Source organism: Oncorhynchus masou, chromosome 11 (genome assembly GCF_036934945.1).
Source record: "Oncorhynchus masou masou isolate Uvic2021 chromosome 11, UVic_Omas_1.1, whole genome shotgun sequence".
Classification (NCBI taxonomy): Eukaryota; Metazoa; Chordata; class Actinopteri; order Salmoniformes; family Salmonidae; genus Oncorhynchus; species Oncorhynchus masou.
The window spans coordinates 24,411,278-24,436,906 of NC_088222.1; the positions used below are offsets into that span (position 1 = coordinate 24,411,278).

At 42.9% G+C, this 25,629-nt stretch overlaps 1 protein-coding gene across 2 annotated transcripts in view; it reads left to right on the forward strand.

Moving 5' to 3' along the window:
• The window catches only part of LOC135548370 (protocadherin-1-like), a 142,672-nt gene that overhangs the window by 112,142 nt on the left and 4,901 nt on the right, over positions 1 to 25,629 (forward strand). Inside the window, exon 5 of one of the 2 annotated variants that reach the window (XM_064977902.1) lies at positions 23,177 to 23,351. The exons of the other annotated variant lie outside the window; for it this stretch is intronic. Coding sequence (XP_064833974.1) covers positions 23,177 to 23,184 — 8 coding nt within the window. The 3' untranslated portion in view covers positions 23,185 to 23,351. Of the gene's footprint in view, positions 1 to 23,176; positions 23,352 to 25,629 lie in introns of those variants that run through there. 2 annotated transcript variants of the gene reach the window in all.

Sequence of the window (25,629 nt, forward strand, 5' to 3'; positions counted from 1 at the left end):
CTTCACGGATGAATCCCGGGTTTCAACTGTACAGGGCAGATACGGCGTGTATGGCGTCATGTGTGAGAAATGTGGGTGAACGTTGATGTCAACGTTGTGAGCAGAGTGCCCCATAGTGGCTCTGGGGTTATGGTATGGGCAGGCATAAGCTACAGACAACAAACACAATTGCATTTTTTTCGAATGCAATTTGATTGCACAGAGATACTGTGATGAGATCCGGAGGCCCATTGCCATGCTATTCATCCGCAGCCATCACCTCATGTTTCAGCATGATAATGCACGGCACCATGTTGCAAGGATCTGTACACAAGGAAGCTGAACATATCCCAGATGGGGGTCACACCAGATACTGACTGGTTTTCTGATCTAAGCCCTTAACCATTTATATAAGGCATCTGTGACCATATCTGTATTCCCAGTCCATAGAATAGGGCCTAATGAAATTATTTCAATTGACTGATTTCTTTATATGAACTGTAACTCAGTAAAATCTTTGAAATCGTTGCATGTTGCATTTATATTTTGGTTCATATATTGGTTCAGTGTATATTGGTCCAGGCAATCAATATACCAACAATTAAATGTAAATGTAATAAGATCAGATCATTTTGACTTGATTCTTGAAAATAAAATCTGTAACCCTATGTGACGAAAGACAAAATACAGTACTATACAGAAACTACTGACAAGTGAATAATACATTTGTCATATTTGGGCTTTGAACATTTTAAATAACAAAACTATAGGCTTTTAAACTATTTAATTCATTTAATGTATTTCAAAAGTCATTTTTAAGATTTTTTAAATATAATATTATTGTAAATATTGACAAACTTAAAATGTCAATGTGGCCTGTCTAGACACTTGTACTAACTATGTTGACTCCAAATGTAATGCTTTTACACCAAACAATTTGTTCTGTGGCTCATTTTGATATTGTCCTAAATATAGTACAGCACATGTCAAACTCATTCCATGGATGGCCGAGTGTCTGTGGGTTTTCGCTCCTCCCTTGTGCTTGATTGATGAATTAAGGTCACTAATGCGAAAGGAACTCATCCCCTCACCTTGTTGTCTAGGCCTTAATTGAAAGGAAAATCAAAAATCTGCAGACTCTAGGCCTTCCATGGAATGAATTTGACACCCCTGTAGTACAAGTACACGAATGGGTTTTAAGTAACTCAATGTAATGCATTGTTAGTCCTGTACCACAATACACTAAATGATCCACTGGTTCAGTTATCTTTGCATGCCAATAGTTTACTGTTCCACAACATGTTCTCATTGGTTTCATCTCCAATATTTAGCCTTTTTACCCATTCCACTGGTTTTATCTCCAAAGCACTCTTTCTGTTTCCTATTTTTCTGGGTAAAACATGGCTTCCTGTGGCCTTCTCCCAGAGCTTCAGTCTCCCCAAGTGGGGAGTGGCTGTCATCTGCCCAGCAGCAGACAGAGGAGAGAAAGGACATTTAGGGAGAGAAATGTCAGCTCCACCTGGGAATGCTATGTGTTAGGGGAGAGGATGAGTGATATGCTAACAGTTGGAGTCAGTCTCCTGTTCGGTTTGTGAATTCACAGCCACTGCCCTCACACATTATATATTAAACATGCTTTAGTTTCTGGTGTGTTGTTGTGTTTTATTCTTTCTCAGGCAGCTTATTGATTGAGCATTAAAACAAAACTCCCTTCAAGGAAAATAGGACTTTGTTAGGCAGGTTTGCTTTGTTGTCGGTTGCAGGAAGTCAAGATTGTGATCGGAGCTTGAGCGGTTAAAGAATGAAAAGTCAGAGATGAGGGAGATGTTGGATCCTGACAGGCAGCTGGGACTGAGTCATCTTTGATAAGGATGCAAAGCCCACAGGGTGAGCACGTAGCAGCACGTAGGGACTGGGAGACTGGAAGATGAACCACTAACCATAGATAGACCTAATTAAAATGTGATTCTCACTTCAGGGAGATTACAGAGAAGGCCCACAGAAAAATGATGGATGAGAAATGAATGAAAAGAGACAGAGTGATTCCTCCCTCGCCTGCTCCACCTGAATGGTGGTCGGGAGTCGTGTCTTTTTTCTGTTCTGTTAGAATGAAATTGAGTGACAGGGTGACAGGGTGTACTGATGCCTGGGATCATTCGTGGCTCACAAGATGATTGACAGATGGAAAACAAGGAGGTGAGCACTCTGTGTCATTGCATTTAGAATGGATGAAAAGCAATATGTGAATTCGAGACACTCACCTTAAGCGTCGTCTGCAGACGACTGACGTGAATGTCATATACTATGCAGGGTGGCCTTTTGTTATGGGAAATCTGTGGAACAGCAGAAGAAAACTGTTGTTTATGATCGACTTAGGGCTGGAACAATTACGTGTAATCATGTAAACGATTATTATAGATGAAGACTGTCATGGAAATTAAATGACTGAAGACAGGACAGCCAGGCATTCGTGCAATGGAGTCCGTATCCACGGTAACACGGACTCTGTAGAACATGATGAAACTTTGTTTTTCCTTGCTTAAACAAGCAAGAGTGTTGTAGAAATGAGTATTTGGTGGCCGAGACAACGCCCCCTCCCTGCAGCATCAGCACATGCAGTCAGGAGCAAATGAGAGGAGAAAATGTGCATTTAAAAAATGATATATATATATATATATACAGTACCAGTCAAAAGTTTGGACACACCTACTCATTCAAGGGTTTTCTTTATTTTTACTATTTTCTACATTGTAGAATAATAGTGAAGACATCAAAACTAGGAAACAACACATATGGAATCATGTAGTAACCAAAAAAGTGTTAAACAAATCAAAACATATTTTAGATTTTAGATTCAAAGTTGCCACCCTTTGCCTTGGTGACAGCTCTGCACACTCTTGGCATTCTCTCAACCAGCTTCATGAGGTATTTGCCTGGAATGCATTAACAGGTGTGCCTTGTTAAAGGTACATTTGTGGAATTTCTTTCCTTAATATGTGTTTGAGCTAATCAGTTGGTAGAGGTAGAGGTGGTATACAGAATATATCCCTATTTGGTAAAAGACCAAGTCATTATTAATTGCAATAATCAAATAAAATCACATTTAGTTATATAGCCCTTCTAACATCAGCTGATATCTCAAAGTGCTGTATGTAAACCCAGCCTAAAACCCCAAACAGCAAGCAATGCAGGTGTAGAAGCACGGTGGCTAGGAAAAACTCCCTAGAAAGGCCAAAACCTTGGAAGAAACCCAGAGATGAACCAGGCTATGAGGGGTGGCCAGTTCTCTTCTGGCTCTGCCGGGTGGAGATTATAACAGAACATGGCCAAGATGTTTAAATGTTCATAAATGACCAGCATGGTCAAATAATAATAATCACAGTAGTTGTCGAGGGTGTAATAAGTTAGCCCCTCAGGAGAAAATGTCAGTTGGCTTTTCATAGCGGATCATTCAGAGAATCTCTACTGCTCCTGCTGTCTCAAGGGAGTTGAAAACAGCAGGTCTGGGACAGGTAGCACGTCCGGTGAACAGGTCAGGGTTCCATAGCCGCAGGCAGAACAGTTGAAACTGGAGCAGCAGCATGGCCAGGTGGACTGGGGACAGCAAGGAGTCATCATACCAGGTTGTACTGAGGCATGGTCCTAGGGCTCAAGTCCTCCGAGAGAAAGAAAGAGAGAAAGAGAGAATTAGAGAGAGCATACTTAAATTCACACAGGACAACGGATAAGACAGGAGAAGTACTCCAGAAAAAAACAGACTGACCCTAGCCCCCCGACACATAAACTACTACAGCATAAATACTGGAGGCTGAGACAGGAGGGGTCAGGAGACACTGTGGACCCATCCGATGATACCCCAGACAGGGCCAAACAGGCAGGATATAACCCCACCCACTTTGCCAAAGCACAGTCCCCACACCACTAGAGGGATATCTTCAACCAACAACTTACCATCCTGAGACAAGGCCGAGTATAGCCCACAAAGATCTCCGCCACGGCACAACCCAAGGGGGGGCGCCAACACAGACAGGAAGATCACGTCAGTGACTCAACCCACTCAAGTGACGCACCCCTCCTAGGCACTGCATGGAAGAGCACCAGTAAGCCAGTGACTCAGCCCCTGTAATAGGGCTAGAGGCAGAGATTCCCAGTGGAGAGAGCGGAACCGGCCAGGCAGAGACAGCAAGGGTGGTTTGTTGCTCCAGAGCCTTTTCCCGTTCACCTTCACATTCCTCGGCCAGACTACGTATGACCTACTGAACAGACGAGTCTTCAATAAAGACTTAAAGGTTGAGACAGAGTCTGCGTCTCTCAAATGGGTAGGCAGACCATTCCATAAAAATGAAGCTCTATAGGAGAAAGCCCTCCCTACAGCTGTTTGCTTAGAAATTCTAGGGACAATTAGGAGGCCTGCGTCTTGTGACCGTAGCGTACGTGTAGGTATGTACGGCAGGACCAAATCGGAAAGATAGGTAGGAGCAAAGCCATGTAATGCTTTGTAGGTTAGCAGTAAAACCTTGAAATCAGCCCTTGCCTTAACAGGAAGCCAGTGTAGGGAGGCTAGCACTGGAGTAATATGATCACATTTTTTGGTTCTAGTCAGGATTCTAGCAGCCGTATTTAGCACTAACTGAAGTTTATTTAGTGCTTTATCCAGGTAGCCGGAAAGTAGAGCATTGCAGTAGTCTAACCTAGACGTAACAAAAGCATGGATTCATTTTTCTGCATCATTTTTGGACAGAAAGATTCAGATTTTTGCAATGTTACATAGATGGAAAAAAGCTGTCCTTGAAACAGTCTTGATATGTTTGTCAAAAAAGAGAGCAGGGTCCAGAGTATTTTATTTTAATTTTATTTATCCGTTATTTTACACATTCTCATTTGCAGCAATGACCTGGGGAATAGTTACAGGGGAGAGGAGGGGGATTAATGAGCCAATTGTAAACTGGGGATTATTAGGTAACCATGATGGTTTGTGGGCCAATTGAGAATTTAGCCAGGACATCAGGGTTAACACCCCTACTCGTACAATAAGTGCCATAGGATCTTGAATGACCTCAGAGAGTAAGGACACCCGTTTAACGTCCCATCCGAAAGACCGCACCCTACACAGGGCAGTGTCCCCAATCACTGCCCTGGGGCATTGGGGTATTTTTTAGACCAGAGGAAAGAGTGTCTCCTATTGGCCCTCCAACACCACTTCCAGCAGCATCTGGTCCCCCATCCAGGAACCGACCAGGACCAACCCTGCTAAGCTTCAGAAGCAAGCCCGCAGTGGTATGCAGGGTGGTATGCTGCTGGCTAACGCCGAGGTCCTTCACAGTTTTATTTGAGACGACTGTACAGCCATCAAGATTAATTGTCAGATTATTTATTACAGAATATCTCTTTGTTTCTTGGGACCTAGAACAAGCATATCTGTTTTGTCCGAGTTTAAATGTAGAATGTTTGCAGCCATCCACTTCCTTATGTCTGATGCACAGGCTTCTAGCGAGAGCAATTTTGGGTCTTTCATTGAAATGTACAGCTATGTGTCATCCGCATTGCTGTGAAAGTTAACATTATTTTTTCGAATGACATCCCCAAGAGGTAGAATATATAGTGAAAACAATAGTGGTCCTAAAACGTGTCCGTGTAGACCAATTTGGGTTTCTAATCTCTCCAAAAGAATGTGGTGATCGTTAGTATCAAAAGCAACACTAAGGTCTAGGAGCACGAGGACAGATGCAGAGCCTCGGTCTGAGGCCGTTATAATGTAATTTACCACCTTCACAAGTGCAGTCTCAGTGCTATGATGGGGTCTAAAACCAGACTGAAGCATTTCGTATACATTGTTTATCTTCAGGAAGGCAAAAAACTGCTCAAAAAAGCAAAGAGAAATGACAGTCCATCATTCCTTTGAGATATGAAGGTCAGTCAATGTAGAAAATAGTAAAAATAAAGAAAAATTACAAATGGAATGAGTAGGTGTGTGCAAACTGGTAGTGTATGTATACACCAAGCTGCTTGGTGATGGTCTTGTAGCCCATTCCAGCCTTGTGTAGGTCTACAAACTTGTCCCTGACATCCTTGGAGAGCTCTTTGGTCTTGGCCATGGTGGAGAGTTTGGAATCTGATTGATTGATTGCTTCTGTGGACAGGTATCTTTTATACAGGTAACAAACTGAGATTAGGGGCACTCCCTTTAAGAGTGTGCTCCTAATCTCAGTTTGTTACCTGTATAAAAGACACCTGGGAGCCAGAAATCTTTCTGATTGAGAGGGGGTCAAATACTTATTTCCCTCATTAAAATACAAATAAATTTATACCATTTTTGACATGTGTTTTTCTCTATTCTTTTGTTGTTATTCTGTCTCTCACTGTTCAAATAAACCTACCATTAAAATTATAGACTGATCATTTCTTTGTCAGTGGGCAAACATACAAAATCGGAAGTTTTTCAAATACTTTTTTCCCTCACTGTTTTTCTATATTTGTTTGCTATTCAAATGATTAAAACCGTGACCGTGGTCATTTTGATGACCAATAACCGTCATCTAAAATTCCATGACCATCAAAGCCCTAGATCAGGGTCCCCAACTGGGGGCCTGCGGTTGGTTTTATTTGGCCCCCCAGGTTTTCAGAGCAAAACATGTATGTTCTATGAACTCTGGGTTTTCTGTATCTGTTTTTGGATAGGGGGGTAGTAGTTTATGTCCCACTTTGACTTTGGCTGGGTGAACTGATATTCAGTCTGCATAAGCAGCTTGAAGTTAGGATGACTCAGTAATGATATGATTCACCATTGTCTTTCACATGGAGATCATATTAAATTACTTTGAAATTGAATATTAGTATTCTAATTCCTAATTTTGTGGTCTTTTGTAACATGTTCCCCTTTGTTCGTGAAGGTTGAATGAAGTTAGTCTTTCTGAAAAGAAACTGAAAATAGACCTTCAATTAACTTTGCTACCGTACAAATCACACATCTTTTTGAGTGCCAACGTGCATCCCAAACTACTGTGGTAGAGCTCTAAAACACCTTTCAATTTCATAAAGCTATCTTACAAATAATATCTATCCTAATACAAAACATGCTCTCCATATGTGAAACATGTCTAATCTGAATGACCTAAGGAACTATGTACGCTAGTTTCTTGTAGCTTTTTAATTGGTCACTATATCAGTGCTGGTTATGTGAAAGCATTGGGGTTGATACTGTGTAATGGAATGTGTTCTCTTACTCCAATGGAATAGGCCTGTGTAGTGTTGTGTGGTTGGGAGTATGCGGTCCTTGACTCAGGCTCTGGATCACTGATAGAGATGGAAGCATCCACTCTCCTGGCGCTAAGACTCTTGTCTTCAGAGAGCAGGTTCAGACAGAGTTAATAAAATCTGTGATATTTGATTTATGCTACACAATCTGCAGCTACTGATTTCTCTAGTTGGCCTTAGCAGTAGGCCCCTGTATTTCCATTCTTGACTCCGATCTGTGTTGGAGTGCCCTACATTAAGTTTCTTTCTTCTATGTGCATGTGCATAAACACTGCTTTATTCAAATTCTTTATTCACCCTCTTCACAATCAGTGTTTCCCTTGGGGAGGGGGGGTCTTCCTGGAGCATACATTTATACATCTATTAATAGGGTTGGCTACACTTCCAGGATTACAAGCAAACTTGGAGCTTTCCCTGACGATCTGATGTTGTAATGTGTCACTGTGATCTTAAAAGGACGTCACGTCAAAAACAAAATATATTTTTTAAACGTTTTTCTATAGACACGTGCCTTTAAGGTCAGAGTGACACATTACCACATCAGATTGTCTGACCAACATCATAGGGGAAACACTGCTATAGCACATCTAAAATAGTTGGAGTGATTTTTTTTGAGTGTGCTTGTGCAAGTGCATAATTCGATTTCTGAATATTCTGACACTTTTCCTAATCCCTGAGCAGTTTTCAATGCCAGACTTTGGAGAATATCATAACTCATCTACCATTGTCTGAATGTGAGTTTTCTCAGAAAATCATTAGGCATATTAGACAGCTGAGACCTGTCAAAACAAAATCAGCGATGAAAGTAAAGGAATGGCATCCAGCTAGTGACAGCATTCCATTTCCACTTCCTTCAACACTTAATTGAGTTGTTGTGACTTTGAAGTGCCTCCAGTCTTTTAAAGTCATGATTATTAGAAGACTTGATCATCACAGCTTTTATTTGCTCATTTCCATCATCTCTAAAACAATGAAGCAGTAACCCAGATCAGTAATGAGCCACAGCGCAGCCATTGCCTCACATTACTAATGACCTCAAGTCTTTGACACTACACTGTCCCAATTACATCCTCTCTGTCTGGGTCACTGAGTGTGCCCACTGCCCAACAGCCTGAGTGTGTCCACTGCCCCCACTCATATATGATACAGTCTGGGTCAGCGACTGCAACAGTATACTCTGTGTCAGTGGTGACCAGCAGTATACTTAGTATACTCATATACTCTGGGTCAGTGACAACAGTACTCCCAGTATTCCAGTAATGTTCTCCTCCGGGTTGATGATGACTCCCACTTGGATCATTGCTCAGCCTCCTGGCTGTGATGGCATGGGCACTGGCACTGATAGGACTACTGTTGTATACACACACACACACACACACACACACACACACACACACACACACACACACACACACACACACACACACACACACACACACACACACACACACACACACACACACACACACCGTCGCTCTGAGTGCCCCAGATGGAGGCATTTCCATGTGGCTAGGTGCCCAGCATGGGGCCTCACTGTGCTATGTCTGCCTCTGTGCGGACTCACTGCACATATGGGCCAGTGAGAGGGCGAGATAAAATGGAATTTGCATAATAAAGAGGATCTTTAGCGATGCTGTGTGATTCTTCTCCCGCAAATGTATCAGATGATGTGTGTAGCCTAATATTATTATTATTTTTTTTTTTGTCAGAGATTTTTACTTGTGGTTGTTTTAAAGCACTGAACCTCCCTTCTGCCCAACAGCCTAGATGTACAGTAACTCATTAATGACCCCATGCAGTCTTTTTAATGTTATTTTAAAATCACCACTGTATGTCTCATAACACACTGTGTGTGTTTATTTCATGAAAATAACTAATATGTTTTTATCATTTATTTTCCTCAGCTTCATTTTGCTATTGAAATGCTCAGTCTGATTGTGTGGGCATGTTGATATTAATGTTTATATATTTACATATAGAGACCTGATTGGCAGATATGATCATCTGGACCAGGGGTGTCAAACTAATTTTGTGCCGGGGGCCACATTCTGTCCGGAAGGCCTCACTGAAGATGTGTTATATTTCAAACAAAAAAATCCCCACTTGGTTTGCTTATCGCTGTATTCTCACGTGGACAGATTTTGACGGGAGTGGAGCATCTCGCATCACCTCTTCGTCTCGGTCTCAAGCTGGACAGCCTCTTTGTCTTGAGCCTGACAGTCAAGAAACTGTATGAATATAGGCCCATTATCATTTCTACACAGTTTCAATTTGTCTTTCGTCATTTTTAAGTGTATTGACTTTTTGTTGTTGTTGCTCAAACCACCCTTGGGCCGGATTGGAGCCAAATAAAACCACCCTCAGGCCAAATTCAGCGAGTTGGGGAACAATGCTCTGCAGTTTACCCAAGTAGGAGGATCCATATGCAAATAAAAGATGACTGGTCATTTGTCAGAATAAACAGATCCGATTGTGACATGCTGTTGGCCAATTTAGTTTCCTCCAAGGCTCTTACACTAAAAGGGCATTGCCATTTTCACAATTACAGAGTGTTATTTCTCGGCATCATAGTGTGTTAATATCTTAAAAAGTAATAAGAAAATCACATTTTTTGACAGTACTGCCACTTTAATGTAACACTGTGGTGCCATTCCTGGATGATGTGTCTCTGAGTGCGTGGGTGTGGGTGTATTCATGTTTTTCTGTCTGTGTGTGTATGTGTGTTTCCCTGTGTAACACTGCTTTGTGTTGTGTGTGAGTTTAGTAGAACAGTGAGTGTGATATGGAAATGGACAGAAGGCGAGAAAAAGAGGGAGAAGAGGGGTACATGGAGAAAGAGACAGACTGAGAGACAGAGTGTGAGTCTGAGGGGGCTTGTTTGTCTTGCGGGTGCCAGTTTGGGCTGCTGCCTGGGTGCCAGAGTGACGTGGCGATCCGGGGGAATGGTTTTGCTCAGGCAGATGGCACTGGGCCTTGTCAGAGTCCCGGCCTGTTAGTAGAATTGATTGCAGGGGCCTCTGCCAGTCTCTCCTAGGACTGTGGCCTATGCCAGCATATCCTGGGACTACCACCACCCTAGAGGAGACAGGTCATGTGATTCAGAGCTTTTTGGGGGGCTGGGTGAAAATGTTTGAACAATGGGCTCTCATGCAAAGGTTCCCCCGAGGCATGTTGTCATGGGCAATCTGGTCTTAATACAGAGCACATTCTAGCACAGCCATTCTGTTCAGCTCCAATCAGCTGCTGCTGTTTGTTGCCCCTGGTTTGTTTTTGTATCTTTACTGCAGAGCCAGCAGGTCGGTGGTAGAAAAGTGCCTTACAGTAGCAGAATTACATTCTCTAACCTGGCAAGCGCTTTGACACTACTGACAGTGATTCACCCTATCCTTTTTTGGTTAGTTTATGGGACAATAGAGCTGAATACAAAAGTCTCACATAGGGGCAACAGGTAGCCTAGAGGTTAAGAGCACTGTGCCAGTATCCGAAAAGTTGCTAGTTTGAATCCCTGAGCCAGCTAGTTGACAAATCTGTCAGAGTGCCTTTGAGCAAGGCACTTAACCATTTTGCTCTGGATAAGAGTGTCCGGTTCTGGGTTGGAGCGAGCGGTCGCATCTACACTTCGGTCCGCAGGTAGTATAACTTTTCATTACATTTTCATTACATTTTCATTACATTTCATTATAGTACAACGGTTTGATTTGTCTAATCTTAGCAATTTCTTCTTAGCTAGCTACATAGCCGTCTTTGTATCAAAGATAATTGCGTAATTATCGTGTTTCGTCGTCCTAACGTAGTCTACACTGCTATCTGCCCAGCAGCTAGCTAACGAATACCAGCACTGTAGAAACTATTCACTCAACTGAACGACTCAATTAGGGTAGTGTTAGCTAGCTACATAGTTGTCTTTGCTGTCTTCATATCCAAGATAATTGTGTAGTTTAGAGTGTGTAGAATTAGAGTGATTATCTTAATTTACCGAGGTTAGCTAGCCAGCTATTTGTCGTCCTTAACGTAGGAGATACTGCTAGCTAGCTAGCCAATAGCTAGCCAACGTCTACCGAATAGAACTTCAACAACCCGGTCAACATTCCGCTTCGCTCCACAGGTAGTATCACATTTTCATTTCACTTCATTACAGTACAACGGTTTGATTTGTTTGATCGTAGCTAGCTAGCTACATAGATGTCTTTGTATCTAAGACAATTGTGTAGTCTAGAGCGATTTTCTAGGTTAGCTAGCAAGCTATTGTCGTTCTTTTAACGTAACGTAACGTAATCAACACTGCTAGCTAGCCAGCTAGCCCCCGAATAGCAGCACTGTAGAAACTATTACACTCGACGGAACGACTTGATTAGTGTAGTGTCAACAACGCAGCCACTGCCAGCTAGCCTACAAAGTCAACAACGCAGCCACTACCAGCTAGCCTACTCCAGCAGTACTGTATCATTTCAATCATTTTAGTCAATAAGATTCTTGCTACGTAAGCTTAACTTTCTGAACATTCGAGACGTGTAGTCCACTTGTCATTCCAATCTCCTTTGCATTAGCGTAGCCTCTTCTGTAGCCTGTCAACTATGTGTCTATCTATCCCTGTTCTCTCCTCTCTGCACAGACCATACAAACGCCTCCCTCCAGTCCCTCGACTTCTTGGCACTGACGGAAACATGGATCACCACAGATAACACTGCTACTCCTACTGCTCTCTCTTCGTCCGCCCACGTGTTCTCGCACACCCCAAGAGCTTCTGGTCAGCGGGGTGGTGGCACCGGGATCCTCATCTCTCCCAAGTGGTCATTCTCTCTTTCTCCCCTTACCCATCTGTCTATCGCCTCCTTTGAATTCCATGCTGTCACAGTTACCAGCCCTTTCAAGCTTAACATCCTTATCATCTATCGCCCTCCAGGTTCCCTTGGAGAGTTCATCAATGAGCTTGATGCCTTGATAAGCTCCTTTCCTGAGGACGGCTCACCTCTCACAGTCCTGGGCGACTTTAACCTCCCCACGTCTACCTTTGACTCATTCCTCTCTGCCTCCTTCTTTCCACTCCTCTCCTCTTTTGACCTCACCCTCTCACCTCCCCCCCTACTCACAAGGCAGGCAATACGCTCGACCTCATCTTTACTAGATGCTGTTCTTCCACTAACCTCATTGCAACTCCCCTCCAAGTCTCCGACCACTACCTTGTATCCTTTTCCCTCTCGCTCTCATCCAACACTTCCCACACTGCCCCTACTCGGATGGTATCGCGCCGTCCCAACCTTCGCTCTCTCTCCCCCGCTACTCTCTCCTCTTCCATCCTATCATCTCTTCCCTCTGCTCAAACCTTCTCCAACCTATCTCCTGATTCTGCCTCCTCAACCCTCCTCTCTTCCCTTTCTGCATCCTTTGACTCTCTATGTCCCCTATCCTCCAGGCCGGCTCGGTCCTCCCCTCCCGCTCCGTGGCTCGACGACTCATTGCGAGCTCACAGAACAGGGCTCCGGGCAGCCGAGCGGAAATGGAGGAAAACTCGCCTTCCTGCGGACCTGGCATCCTTTCACTCCCTCCTCTCTACATTTTCCTCCTCTGTCTCTGCTGCTAAAGCCACTTTCTACCACTCTAAATTCCAAGCATCTGCCTCTAACCCTAGGAAGCTCTTTGCCACCTTCTCCTCCCTCCTGAATCTTCCTCCCCCCCCCCCTCCCTCTCTGCAGATGACTTCGTCAACCATTTTGAAAAGAAGGTCGACGACATCCGATCCTCGTTTGCTAAGTCAAACGACACCGCTGGTTCTGCTCACACTGCCCTACCCTGTGCTCTGACCTCTTTCTCCCCTCTCTCTCCAGATGAAATCTCGCTTCTTGTGACGGCCGGCAGCCCAACAACCTGCCCGCTTGACCCTATCCCCTCCTCCCTTCTCCAGACCATTTCCGGAGACCTTCTCCCTTACCTCACCTCGCTCATCAACTCATCCCTGACCGCTGGCTACGTCCCTTCCGTCTTCAAGAGAGCGAGAGTTGCACCCCTTCTGAAAAAACCTACACTCGATCCCTCTGATGTCAACAACTACAGACCAGTATCCCTTCTTTCTTTTCTCTCCAAAACTCTTGAACGTGCCGTCCTTGGCCAGCTCTCCCGCTATCTCTCTCAGAATGACCTTCTTGATCCAAATCAGTCAGGTTTCAAGACTAGTCATTCAACTGAGACTGCTCTTCTCTGTATCACGGAGGCGCTCCGCACTGCTAAAGCTAACTCTCTCTCCTCTGCTCTCATCCTTCTAGACCTATCGGCTGCCTTCGATACTGTGAACCATCAGATCCTCCTCTCCACCCTCTCCGAGCTGGGCATCTCCGGCGCGGCCCACGCTTGGATTGCGTCCTACCTGACAGGTCGCTCCTACCAGGTGGCGTGGCGAGAATCTGTCTCCTCGCCACGCACTCTCACCACTGGTGTCCCCCAGGGCTCTGTTCTAGGCCCTCTCCTATTCTCGCTATACACCAAGTCACTTGGCTCTGTCATAACCTCACATGGTCTCTCCTATCATTGCTATGCAGACGACACACAATTAATCTTCTCCTTTCCCCCTTCTGATGACCAGGTGGCGAATCGCATCTCTGCATGTCTGACAGACATATCAGTGTGGATGACGGATCACCACCTCAAGCTGAACCTCGGCAAGACGGAACTGCTCTTCCTCCCGGGGAAGGACTGCCCGTTCCATGATCTCGCCATCACGGTTGACAACTCCATTGTGTCCTCCTCCCAGAGCGCTAAGAACCTTGGGGTGATCCTGGACAACACCCTGTCGTTCTCAACTAACATCAAGGTGGTGGCCCGTTCCTGTAGGTTCATGCTCTACAACATCCGCAGAGTACGACCCTGCCTCACACAGGAAGCGGCGCAGGTCCTAATCCAGGCACTTGTCATCTCCCGTCTGGATTACTGCAACTCGCTGTTGGCTGGGCTCCCTGCCTGTGCCATTAAACCCCTACAACTCATCCAGAACGCCGCAGCCCGTCTGGTGTTCAACCTTCCCAAGTTCTCCCACGTCACCCCGCTCCTCCGCTCTCTCCACTGGCTTCCAGTTGAAGCTCGCATCCGCTACAAGACCATGGTGCTTGCCTACGGAGCTGTGAGGGGAACGGCACCGCAGTACCTCCAGGCTCTGATCAGGCCCTACACCCAAACAAGGGCACTGCGTTCATCCACCTCTGGCCTGCTCGCCTCCCTACCACTGAGGAAGTACAGTTCCCGCTCAGCCCAGTCAAAACTGTTCGCTGCTCTGGCCCCCCAATGGTGGAACAAACTTCCTCACGACGCCAGGACAGCGTAGTCAATCTCCACCTTCCGGAGACACCTGAAACCCCACCTCTTTAAGGAATACCTAGGATAGGATAAAGTAATCCTTCTCACCCCCCCTTAAATGATTTAGATGCACTATTGTAAAGTGGCTGTTCCACTAGATGTCATAAGGTGAATTCACCAATTTGTAAGTCGCTCTGGATAAGAGCGTCTGCCAAATGACTTAAATGTAAAATGTAAATGTAATGCTAAATGACTAAAATGTTGTGATGTGTCATATTTATAGATGTCTCTAGATGCCCCTCTATGGGTCTGGATAATTCCTATCTGTCTGTGGTCACTGGCAACATGACCCTAACCCACACACTCAGGAAAAGCATTGAACCACTCACTGCAATGGCTGTAAAACTATACCCCCTAAAGAGAAGAGAGAACATTATGATCTACCGTATCATATAGGAAATCATATGGCTCATTGTCCTTCATGGTAGATTGGCATGAAAGCACATGACACAGATTGCAGTAACAACTACATTAGGATGCCTTATTATTATAGTACCCAAATTATACCCATTGCCAGAAATTCACACTATTTTGTCTTCCACTTAAAAATATTTCCCCAAAGTTTCATAATTCAGTGAGGCCAGTCCAGTTTGCTGTAAGACTATAATAACACTGTTTATAATCGCAATATTTTTGCCAGAACCTTGAATTAATTTTGGCTGCATTCCATGTTGCATTTGAAATGGATGTCAGGAAGATTGCTCTGTGTTTCCATTTCTTCACTGTTGTGTTCATCAAAGACACGTTTTGGTTTTCATCCACAGTATTACCAGAAGAACACAAGTCAGGAGGGACATGATTGACTCAAACAGGGCTTATTAACATTCTCATGTTCTACTTCTTGACATTCTTTCTGTTTCTATTGATCCCAATCCTCTCCACTTGAATTTAACACTGGGTGAAAAAATAAGCTTCTTTAAAGCCTTGCCAGTGCTGTAAAACATAGATTATCACTATAAATTGATGTAGCTATTTGTCAGAGCACGTGAATATGAATACACATTAGCTCTCCTAAATAATCTTTCTAACTAGTCTCCAAGTATTAAATGACTGCTCTTAATATCACACACACACTATAAATGTCCAGCTTTACCGCTAAGCTTGTAAAGTGGACGGGTATGCCAGTATCTCTAAGCTCTATATACTGTACAGTCTGTGTGCATATATTATTTTAAGAGGAATCATTCTCTCTGTCCATTGAAAGCTTGGATAGGTTTGCGCCTGCTCACACCATATCAGTAGGGACTGGCGAGCTGAAGCTGCAATTTTGGAAGTGATGAGATGTGTGCGAGCTGGGTCCTGAGAGTATGTGGTTATAATGAAAAGGGGAGAATAATGTCTCCATTAGCCTAACTCTGCTCTCAGCCACTGGAGAGGGCCTATTCGGCTTGGGGTCCCACCGTAGCAACAGGGGTGCAGAACCAGGGAGGGGTAATTAGAGGATCAGAAATAGAGTGGTGGTGATGGAGCTCTGTGGAGCTCTGAGTCTTATTGGCGCTGACTTTCCCAGCCAAGTCTCACCCATCCCTGGGATCATAGAGAGTCTGCTGCCCCAGTTGGGCTGCTCAAATGGGGATCAGAGAGAGGGCCCAGGGATCATCTCTCCATCACAGTGCGACGAGGACCGAAAGCTGCTCAATCGCTCTCTAACTAGTGCACTGTCATGCCATGATGGATGGCACTTGAGGGACTGGAACTGTGTGGGTCTGACATGTACTTCCTTATTTCCAGCGAGTCACAGAGGAATGGAGACGCTCTGGCCTTTAAGACTTTCTCACAGCCAGTGGAGGGTGTCCCACAATTCACAGTGGTTCATGACCCCTGCAAATGTTCCCAAAACACAAAAAACTCTCTAGTTGTGCGGATGATTATACAATGTTTCTTTTAGGGTGCAAAAAAACATTTACCTGTTGATACAAGGACGTTACCAGAACACATTTCGTCTGTTCTTTGAAGTTTCCCAGAATGTTTCATTAGGCTGTGGGAAAAGTCTAGCGGGAACATTATGGGGACATCCCAAAAGACAATAATGTTACCGGAACCATTTTCTATGTTCTTTAAAGGTTCCTAGAATGTTTATTTAGGTTGTGTGAACATTGTGGGGATATGACAAGAGACCAAAAACTAAAACTGTCCAGCTGTGCTGACATTCAGGTAATGTTTGTATCAGGGTGCACAAAACATTATTTTGATGTTGACATAACAGCCTTTGAGTTCTTTAAAGGTTCCCCGAATATTTAATTTGGTTGTGGGAACATTAAAAGAGAGAGATTCCCATAACACACAATGTGCTCAGGTGTGATGACATTCATACAGTTTAAGTTAGGTTGCACAGGACATTCACTTAATGTTGCAATAAGATTGTTGTGATATTCACAAAGGTTGCACAGTACATTCCCACAATGTTCCTCAATTTCCAAATGAGACCGTTTTAAAATGTATTTTTGTAATTTTTATTTAACCTTTATTTAACTAGCCATGTCACTTAAAAACAAATTCTTATTTACAATGACAGCCTACCAAAAGGCAAAAGGCCTTCTGCAGAGATGGTGGCTGGGTTTAAAAATAAATTAAACAAAAATATAGGACACTACATAAAGAGTGACCTAACACAACAACATAGCATGGCAGCATCACAGCATGGTAGCAACACAACATGACAACAACATGGTAGCAACACAAAATGGCAACAGCACAACATGGTAGTGGCACAAACAAACAATATTGGGCACAGACAACAGCACAAAGGGAAAGAAGTTAGAGACAACAATACATCACGCAAAGCAGCCACAACTGTCAGAAAGAGTATCCATGATTGAGTCTTTGAATGAAGAGATTGAGATAAAACGGTCCAGTTTGAGTGTTTGTTAATGATGTTCATAGAATATTTGTTTGAGGTTTAATTTGATATTCTATTGATGTTCACGCAATATACATTTTACCATGTCTTGGAGGGCCTAAGAACATTTCAAGACCATTTCGAAAATGTTATATTTAAATGTTATATACCTGATATTACCACAACATTCTCAGCATGCGAAGTTGTCGCTCCTTAAAGCATAAGAAAGCAGATTGGAATACATCCCCACTATGTTTCTCTCCAGATGTAATGGCAACTTCTATTTGATAACTGTATTGTAGGCCCACTACAAGGTGATACAGACACACACATCATTTTAATTGAATTCATACTGTAGGACAGCATTTAATCATACAAGCACAACCATCCATATTTTTTACACTTTGTATGTTGACAAACTGCACATTATTTAATTAATAGAAAATTTGAACAGCATTTAATCATACAAACGCAACCATATTTTTTACAATTTATTTGTAGTCGGCAATGTTTGGTTCCCAAGTGAGGTCTTTTATCCTCTGTGCCACCAGGGAAGCTCTTGTGTCTTCTTTTTTTCCCGAAATATAGCTATGGCAGTACTGTCAATCAGGAATTCCATGCTTACTTTTAAGGCTTCTAAGACATAACTAACCCAGGGAAATACTGGTAACTGGGTTATTCACCATCACGTCACCCATTCTCTTAAATACTGCATACTTCTGGGCCCATATTTGCAAGATATCCAAGACTATGAGTGCTGAAATAGGATCACTTTTGCCTTTCAGATCATGAAAAATTTGACAGCGGGGACCATGTCAAGCGTCTCAAAGAAGGAATTATAATGGGTGTCTTATTTTTTTACAGTTAATCCAAATTCTGCATTTCTGACTGGATTTATTAATCTGGATAAAATAATTAAATCCTCTTTTAGTAGAGAGTTTCTGAGTCTCAGTTTCACCATGTTTTTTCAAAAGAAACATGGATCTGCAAGCAGGTCATTAACCCTCTGCTCACCAAGGGATAGTGCAGCAGTCTAAGGTGCTGCATCTTAGTGCAAGAGGTGTCACTACAGTCCCTGGTTCAAATCCAGGCTGTATCACATCCGGTCGCGATTGGGAGTCCCATAGGGCGGGGCACAATTGGCCCAGGTTTGGCCGGGGTAGGCCGTCATTGTAAATAGGAATTTGTTCTTAACTGACTTGCCTAGTAAAAAAATATGAATTAATAGCTGTGCACTTGCAGGGTTTTTGCAGTCTAATATGGTCAATTAGGACACAGAACAATTTCTTAAAATGTTTCCATCTTGCTCGTGTGATGTGTACTTGTAACACTGTATTTTATGTATTTTTTCTTATCCAAAGTGACTTACAGCACTGAGTGCATGAATTTTTTCCATAATGGTCCCCCATGGGAATCAAACCCACAACTAGGGCTGTTGCGGTGATCGTATTACTGCCACCCCGGCGGTCACAACTCATGAAGACAGTCATATTCCATGTGACCGTTTAGTCACGGTAATTAGGCTTCTCCAAGTTCTGATGCTGCTGATGGTCATTAGTAATCTACCAAACTTGGTAACTGCCTGATACTCAGCACTCTATTATCCTTCTAATCATTCTGACAACAATGAAAATGTTATCGAAAATCTAATCAAACACTTCATGAGAGCCCATGAGCTCACGTTGCCCAATATTTCTATAGGCTATGCAATTGCGAGAGAAAACAGAGTGACAGCCTGTATTTAAAAGAGGAGGATCCCTTTAGCTTTCTGTAGGCTCGGCCTACTATAACTTTCCTAATATTAAGCACATTGCTTATCTTTACAACAGCAGTATCACCTACCAGGCTGGTATGAAAACGAACCACAGGAAAAGCGTAATATAGGTAAAGACAATATTAAATCAAGAATAGTCTGATGAGTTACAATAATAGCCAATCTCTTATGAATGATATCACTTGTGAATGATCCCCAGCTTAAGGCAAGAAACAATGGCTTTTTTTAGCGACTTTTTCTGTTCACAGCCTAGCCCATAGGCCTACATGTTTTGATAAGGGTTGTATTACAACTAAAGTGTCCAAATAACTTAATCCGCCTTAAAAGCGGTGTAGAGCCTAACTGGCAGACATAAGCAGCGAATGAGTTTCAAGTTTGGGGAAGAATATGTTCACCATAAAAATGCACCTTTATAATAACAGCATTGCGTGCATAATTGTATTTGTGGTGACTTTTGATAATGGTGTTTTCCCCTAATGGAACATTCTGTCACGCCTTGGTCTTAGTATTTTGTGTTTTCGTTAATTAGTTGGTCAGGCCAGGGTGTGACATGGGTTTATGTTGTTGTATTTCGTAGTGGTTTTTTTTAGTTATTGGGATTGCGGCTGAGTAGGGGTGTTGCATAGGTTTGGCTGCCTGAGGCGGTTCTCAATCAGAGTCAGGTGATTCTCGTTGTCTCTGATTGGGAACCGTATTTAGGTAGCCTGGGTTTCACTTTGTATTTCGTGGGTGATTGTTCCTGTCTCTGTGTAGTTTCACCAGATAGGCTGTATTTAGGTTTCACGTTCCGTTTTGTTGTTTTTGTATTTGTCTCAGTATTTTCATGTAATCGTCATTTGTTTTCATTTAGGGAGAACAACACTTAGGGAGAAGGGCACAAAGGCATGGATTTTTTTTAGGGTGCATTATGGCCACACAAATGGGATGCCACCGTGGAATTTGAGGCATTATCAAGTGCTTGTCAAATTGTGAATGAGTGACTGATGAAGTGTGTACAGCCTGTGCAAAGAAACAAAGCAGAGCTCATGCCTTTCAAGACAATTTTTTTCAAATCATCATTAGAGTTGCATCATGCAGTCAATGTATTAAAAATCTAAACATATAGTCCAATGTTTGTAGAACAACCACCAGTGAAGGGCAGGTGGGAGCTTTGTTATGGCTTTAACGGTCATTTTAATGAAACATTTGACCTCACAGAAACACCTGAGCCATTGTGTCTCTCAGTTCTGCCACATCTGAGCCACACTTAGATGTGCAGTGGTTTTTGTACTTTATGATTATTTCTGTCCCAGGATTCCAAGGCTTTCTCCAAAGGACTTCTGCGCTGACCTCTCTTCCTCATAGCTTAAAGTCGGTCAGAAACACAGGAAGCTGAATGAAAGGGATTAGTCCACAGGTGGGAACAACAAGGGAGGGTGGGAGGGGCTGGCTGGCAGGGGATGACTGGACTTCAGAGGAGATCTAATGAGGCTAAATCCCAGAGTTGCTGCTGCATTTCTCAGAAGATCGTTATGGGTGAGAAAGTAGACCAGATACAGTTTCAACAATTAATCAGATATTCTCTTGAAAGTTACTCACTTCTCATTTTTTGTGTGAAAAATTAACATGCTGAATTTTGCTTCCTTAGCCTGAAGAAAGGCTGCACAGAGCAGCTAAAGACTGGAGGACGGGCAGGAATAATCACTGGGAGGATATGTTGCTTTGCCTCTCCTCTCAATCAGTGTCTCAGGATCTCAAAGAGCTTCCCCAAAATTCCCATGACAATTTAGACTGATATTTAATGAGAGTGTATGCAGAATTTATATGCTGTCCTAAATCCACCTAAGCACATCAGAATTATATTTATTGAAAACAAGGAATTTCTTGTATGAATTAGATAAGTGAAAAATGTGTATATTTCTTGTGCATTTGTGGTTATTTGTGTGTTGTTATGTACAGATAACTACCAAAATAAAGGAAACACCAACATAAGGTGTCTTAATAGGGCATTGGGCCACCACAAGCCCCCTTTATGCTCCTTTGAGACACCTCATGCAAAGTCATTGAGATCTCTTACTCTAGCCATGGTTGCCAAAATAATGGTTAGCTGGGCATTTTTATACATGAACCTAAGCATGGTGGGATATTAATTCATTGATTAATTAATTAACTCAGGAGCCACACCTGTGTGGAAGCATCTGTTTTCAATATACTTTGTATCCCTTATTTACTTAGGTGATTCCTTTATTTTGGCAGTTACCTGTACATATGTGTTTAGCCACAAATTGTATTCCCCTCTTTTTTCCTCTCTCCCTCATTTTGAGGGTGACAAAATGTCAGGTATCTCTGCCTACCAAAGGGAACTGTTGTGAATGCTTTAGTAAACACAATGTCACTGAAAAACAAACAAACACAAGACCCAGGAATGTTATTTTTCCCACTATGCATGAACAAATCACTATCTATTTACAGACTTTTTTGATATCACACACCATCTCTATATTTAGAATATCTAGTGTAACAATATCTGCATAAATGGGGTCTTGTCTGTGGGTTGCCTTGAATACATGTTTCATTCACAAATTAAACATTTTGCATTAACCACAATTCTATATACAGTACACGTCAAAAGTTTGGGTACACCTACTCATTCAAGGGTTTTTCTTTATTTTTTTTTTACAATTTTCTACATTGTATAATGTTAGTGAAGACATCAAAACTATGAAATTACACATGTGGAATCATGTAGTAACCAAAAAATGTGTTAAACAAATCAAAATATATGTTATATTTGAGATTCTTCAAAGTAGCCACCCTTTGCCTTGATGACAGCTTTGCATTCTCTCAACCAGCTTCATGAGGTAGTCACCTGGAATGCAATTCAATTAACAGGTGTTCCTTGTTAAAAGTTAATTTGTGGAACTTCTTTCTTTCTTAATGCGTTGTGTTAATCAGTTGTGTTGTGACAAGGTAGGGGTGGTATACAGAGGGTCCTCCTCAGAGGAGGAAGGGGAGGACCATCCTCCTCAGTGAATTTCCCAAAACTAAAAATGGTAAAACATTGAAAACGTTATAATTTTTATATTAAACAATTGTAAATGTATTCACATCACCAATAATTGATTAAAACACTGTTTTGCAAAAATGTCTACAGTAGCCTCAACAGCACTCTGTAGGGTAGCACCATGGTGCAGGACAATACAAAACCCAGGAAGCTCTTGGTTCAACCCCCTTCCCTAGACCAATGACCAATTCCAGAGGCCCGCCTGTTTAACTGCTTACTGATTATTTACTGCATGATTGAAGCTGGTTAACATTAGTTCAATTAGCTATGTTGACTAGGACATTACTTTAGCTAATATGGGGACAACGATGTAGGCTGTGTGTAGCAGTTATGATATGGTTTGCGGGGGAAAAATTGCCTGGTCATATACAGCTGATGTGTTGTTCATTGAAGTCCACAAAGGGAAAAGGTGATAGGAAGAGAGCATAGAGGCTAGAATGAATACAACGTGGCTGCTACGTATTAAAGTGAACTGTGTTTATGTGTAATCAGGGGTGTATTCATTCTGCCGATTCGGTTCGGAAAAACGTTTCTTAAAAACTGAATCAAACAAAACGGGGATAAAAATGCATTAATTTGTCCAATAGAAACTCTTGTTTGCAACTGTTGGGCTAATGATTACACACTAGATATGCTAGATGCAGGCAAGAGTGTGCAAGGCGCTATTGAATGTGCCACTGTCTGTCATCTAAAAAAATATTTTTAGTTCCAACTGCCGTGTCTCTGTCAGACGCAAGGCAGGTGAACGGATGTTCTCTGCATGTGTGGTTCCCACTGGGAAGCACGGAGGAGTTGGTGTGGGGGTGCTTTGCTGGTGATACTGTCTGTGATTTGTTTTGAATTCAAGGCACACTTAACCAGTATGGCTGCCACAGCATTCTGCAGCGATACACCATCCCGTCTGGTTTGCGCTTAGTCCCACTATCATTTGTTTTTTCTACAGGACAATGACCCAACACACCTCCAGGCTGTGTAATGGCTATTTTACCAAGAAGGAGAGTGATGGAGAGCTGTATCAGATGACCTGGTCTCCACAATCCCCCAACCTCAAACCAATTGAGATGGTTGGAGTGCAGAGTGAAGGAAAAGCAGCCAACAAGTGCTCAGCATATGTGGGACCTCCTTCAAGATTGTTATAAAATAATTATAGGTGAAGCTGGTTGAGAGAATGCCAAGAGTGTGCAAAGCTGTCATTAAGGCAAAGGGTAGCTACTTTGAATTATCTCAAATATAAAATATATTTAGATTTGTTAAACACTTTGTTAAACACTTTTTTTGGTTACATATAATAAATAATAATAAATAAAAACCCTTGAATGAATAGGTTTTTACAAACTTTTGACTGGTACTGTACATATGCAATTGGAAGACCACACGGTCAATCCCAAGCCATAATGTCTTTATTTTGTTTTCTTCCATCTCTCTATGAATTGTGACTATTCCCTATCAATCACAAGTGTTGTGGCACACACTGGAAAGCAGCCGGTGGGGAGAGGGAGCATTTGCAATAAGACAGTGAGGAGCAGTGTGAAATCTCTGGAAGAGCAGCTTCCCCCCATGCCAGTGGACAGGGGATCAGTCGACGAGAGAAAGCCTGCTTCAGACACCCAACACTTCCAACTGGCACCCTGATGCAGCATGCATGCAAACCCACCTCTCTCATGTGTCTATCAGCTGAGGGGGTTAAGCTCTGCACGCAGCCCCCTCCATCTTCTCTCCTCCATGGCCCTGCATGGTAGAGTGCATGTTACACCAGTGTGAAGGAAGTGCATTTGGAATCAATGATGAAGTTCACTGGGAATCAAGGAACGAGAGGTGGATGTGATAGTGAATGTGGCTCAGCAGGGTTTCCTGTTGTACAAGGCAAAGTGTGTCTGATGTAATAAAAGAAATATATGAAATGTACAATTAAAGAGACTAAGTGAATGAGCGAGAGTGAGAGCTGCATTGGCTGATACTGTACTGTCTCCACATCCGGAGAGTCCAGGATTTGATGTGCAGGGAGAAAAATAGCATTGAGTCACCTCTCTTCAAAACCAAATCACCTGCTCTCTAAATCCAATCACCTCCCTGTTAAACCCAGTGCCCTACAGTGCTGTGGCTCGCCCATCCGCTCTCTCTGGGCTGCCCGCTCTCCTCCTGCTCCCGGCCTATTGGAGCTGCACTATCCAGACTGTAAACTCTAAAGAGTTTGTTCCAGACATAGACCTTGATTTACTTCAGGCTCCACTCCAGGAGAAAACAGGCTTCCAAAAATCCCCTTTTTCACTTGCCTGTCTTTGGCTGCTCCTTTAATCTACTGTGCAACTCCTTTGATGTGTCTTCCATGTCCACTGTGTGTTTGGGGTCTGTTTATTTCAGCATTGTGAGCTGGGCTGAGTTGATGTGCACGGTAGGTAAAAGGGTTAATACTGTGGCTTTGTGTTAAAGGGAACTGGGAGGCTCCTGTTCCCTGTGTTGTACAGGTTGAACGGCCCAGAAGTCCTGCCTAATACCTGCATCAGGGCTAGCTGTGGGTATAGACACAGAGAGACTGTTTGGGAACTGGTCCCCCTGGAGCCTTTCTGCAGGCATACAGACTTCCATCTGCAGATTCAAGGCAAACACATCTAAGTTTTGCTATGCTAGCTCTGCTTGTTTCTATGTGAATTGAACATAAATCTGAACTGACAAAATTATGTTATTTGTGTTTTGGGTGTTCATAGCTAGGTACTTTCAAGTTACAGTACAAATTGACTAAGGAGTTGTTCCCTTTGACCCAGTCACCATACCTTGTATTTTCTGCCCAAAAATGGTGTAGGTATACAGTACAGCTATATCCTGCTATTGATTTGAATCAATGCTGTTTGGAAGGAGGTCAGTAGGTCGTGGACCTATTTAATTAATTAGGAATGGTAGAATGAAAAATGGATCAGAATCAGGGACATGGACTCATTTCAGACCTGCCAGTCAATAACAGCCATACCACAATGGGTTTACCCTGGGGCCCTGCAGGGATCTCTCTGGAGCCACATGTAGCATTGTGCGTTGTCTGATCATTATGCGTGATTGTGTGTTAAACTTCTATTTAATCCTTAGAAACACATTGGGGGCACCATTTTTACCCAGTACATACTAGATGAAAGCCTACAAACAGCACAATAGAGCCACGGGGCAGAACAGAACATGCAAACAAGCACACACACAGACATACAAAAATAGGATCTTAATTTGACCTGTTTTGTAACTGCAAAAGAATCCTGCAGCAACAGGATTTTAACGTTTAGTCCATAATGTTGCTTGATCGGTGGATAGGCTATTAGCTGGCCAAAAATAGGCTATTGTGTGTTTTATGCGGTGCAGGAAAATTCTCAGCAACAAAATAGTGATCAAATGAAGATTCTGTATCAATCAACA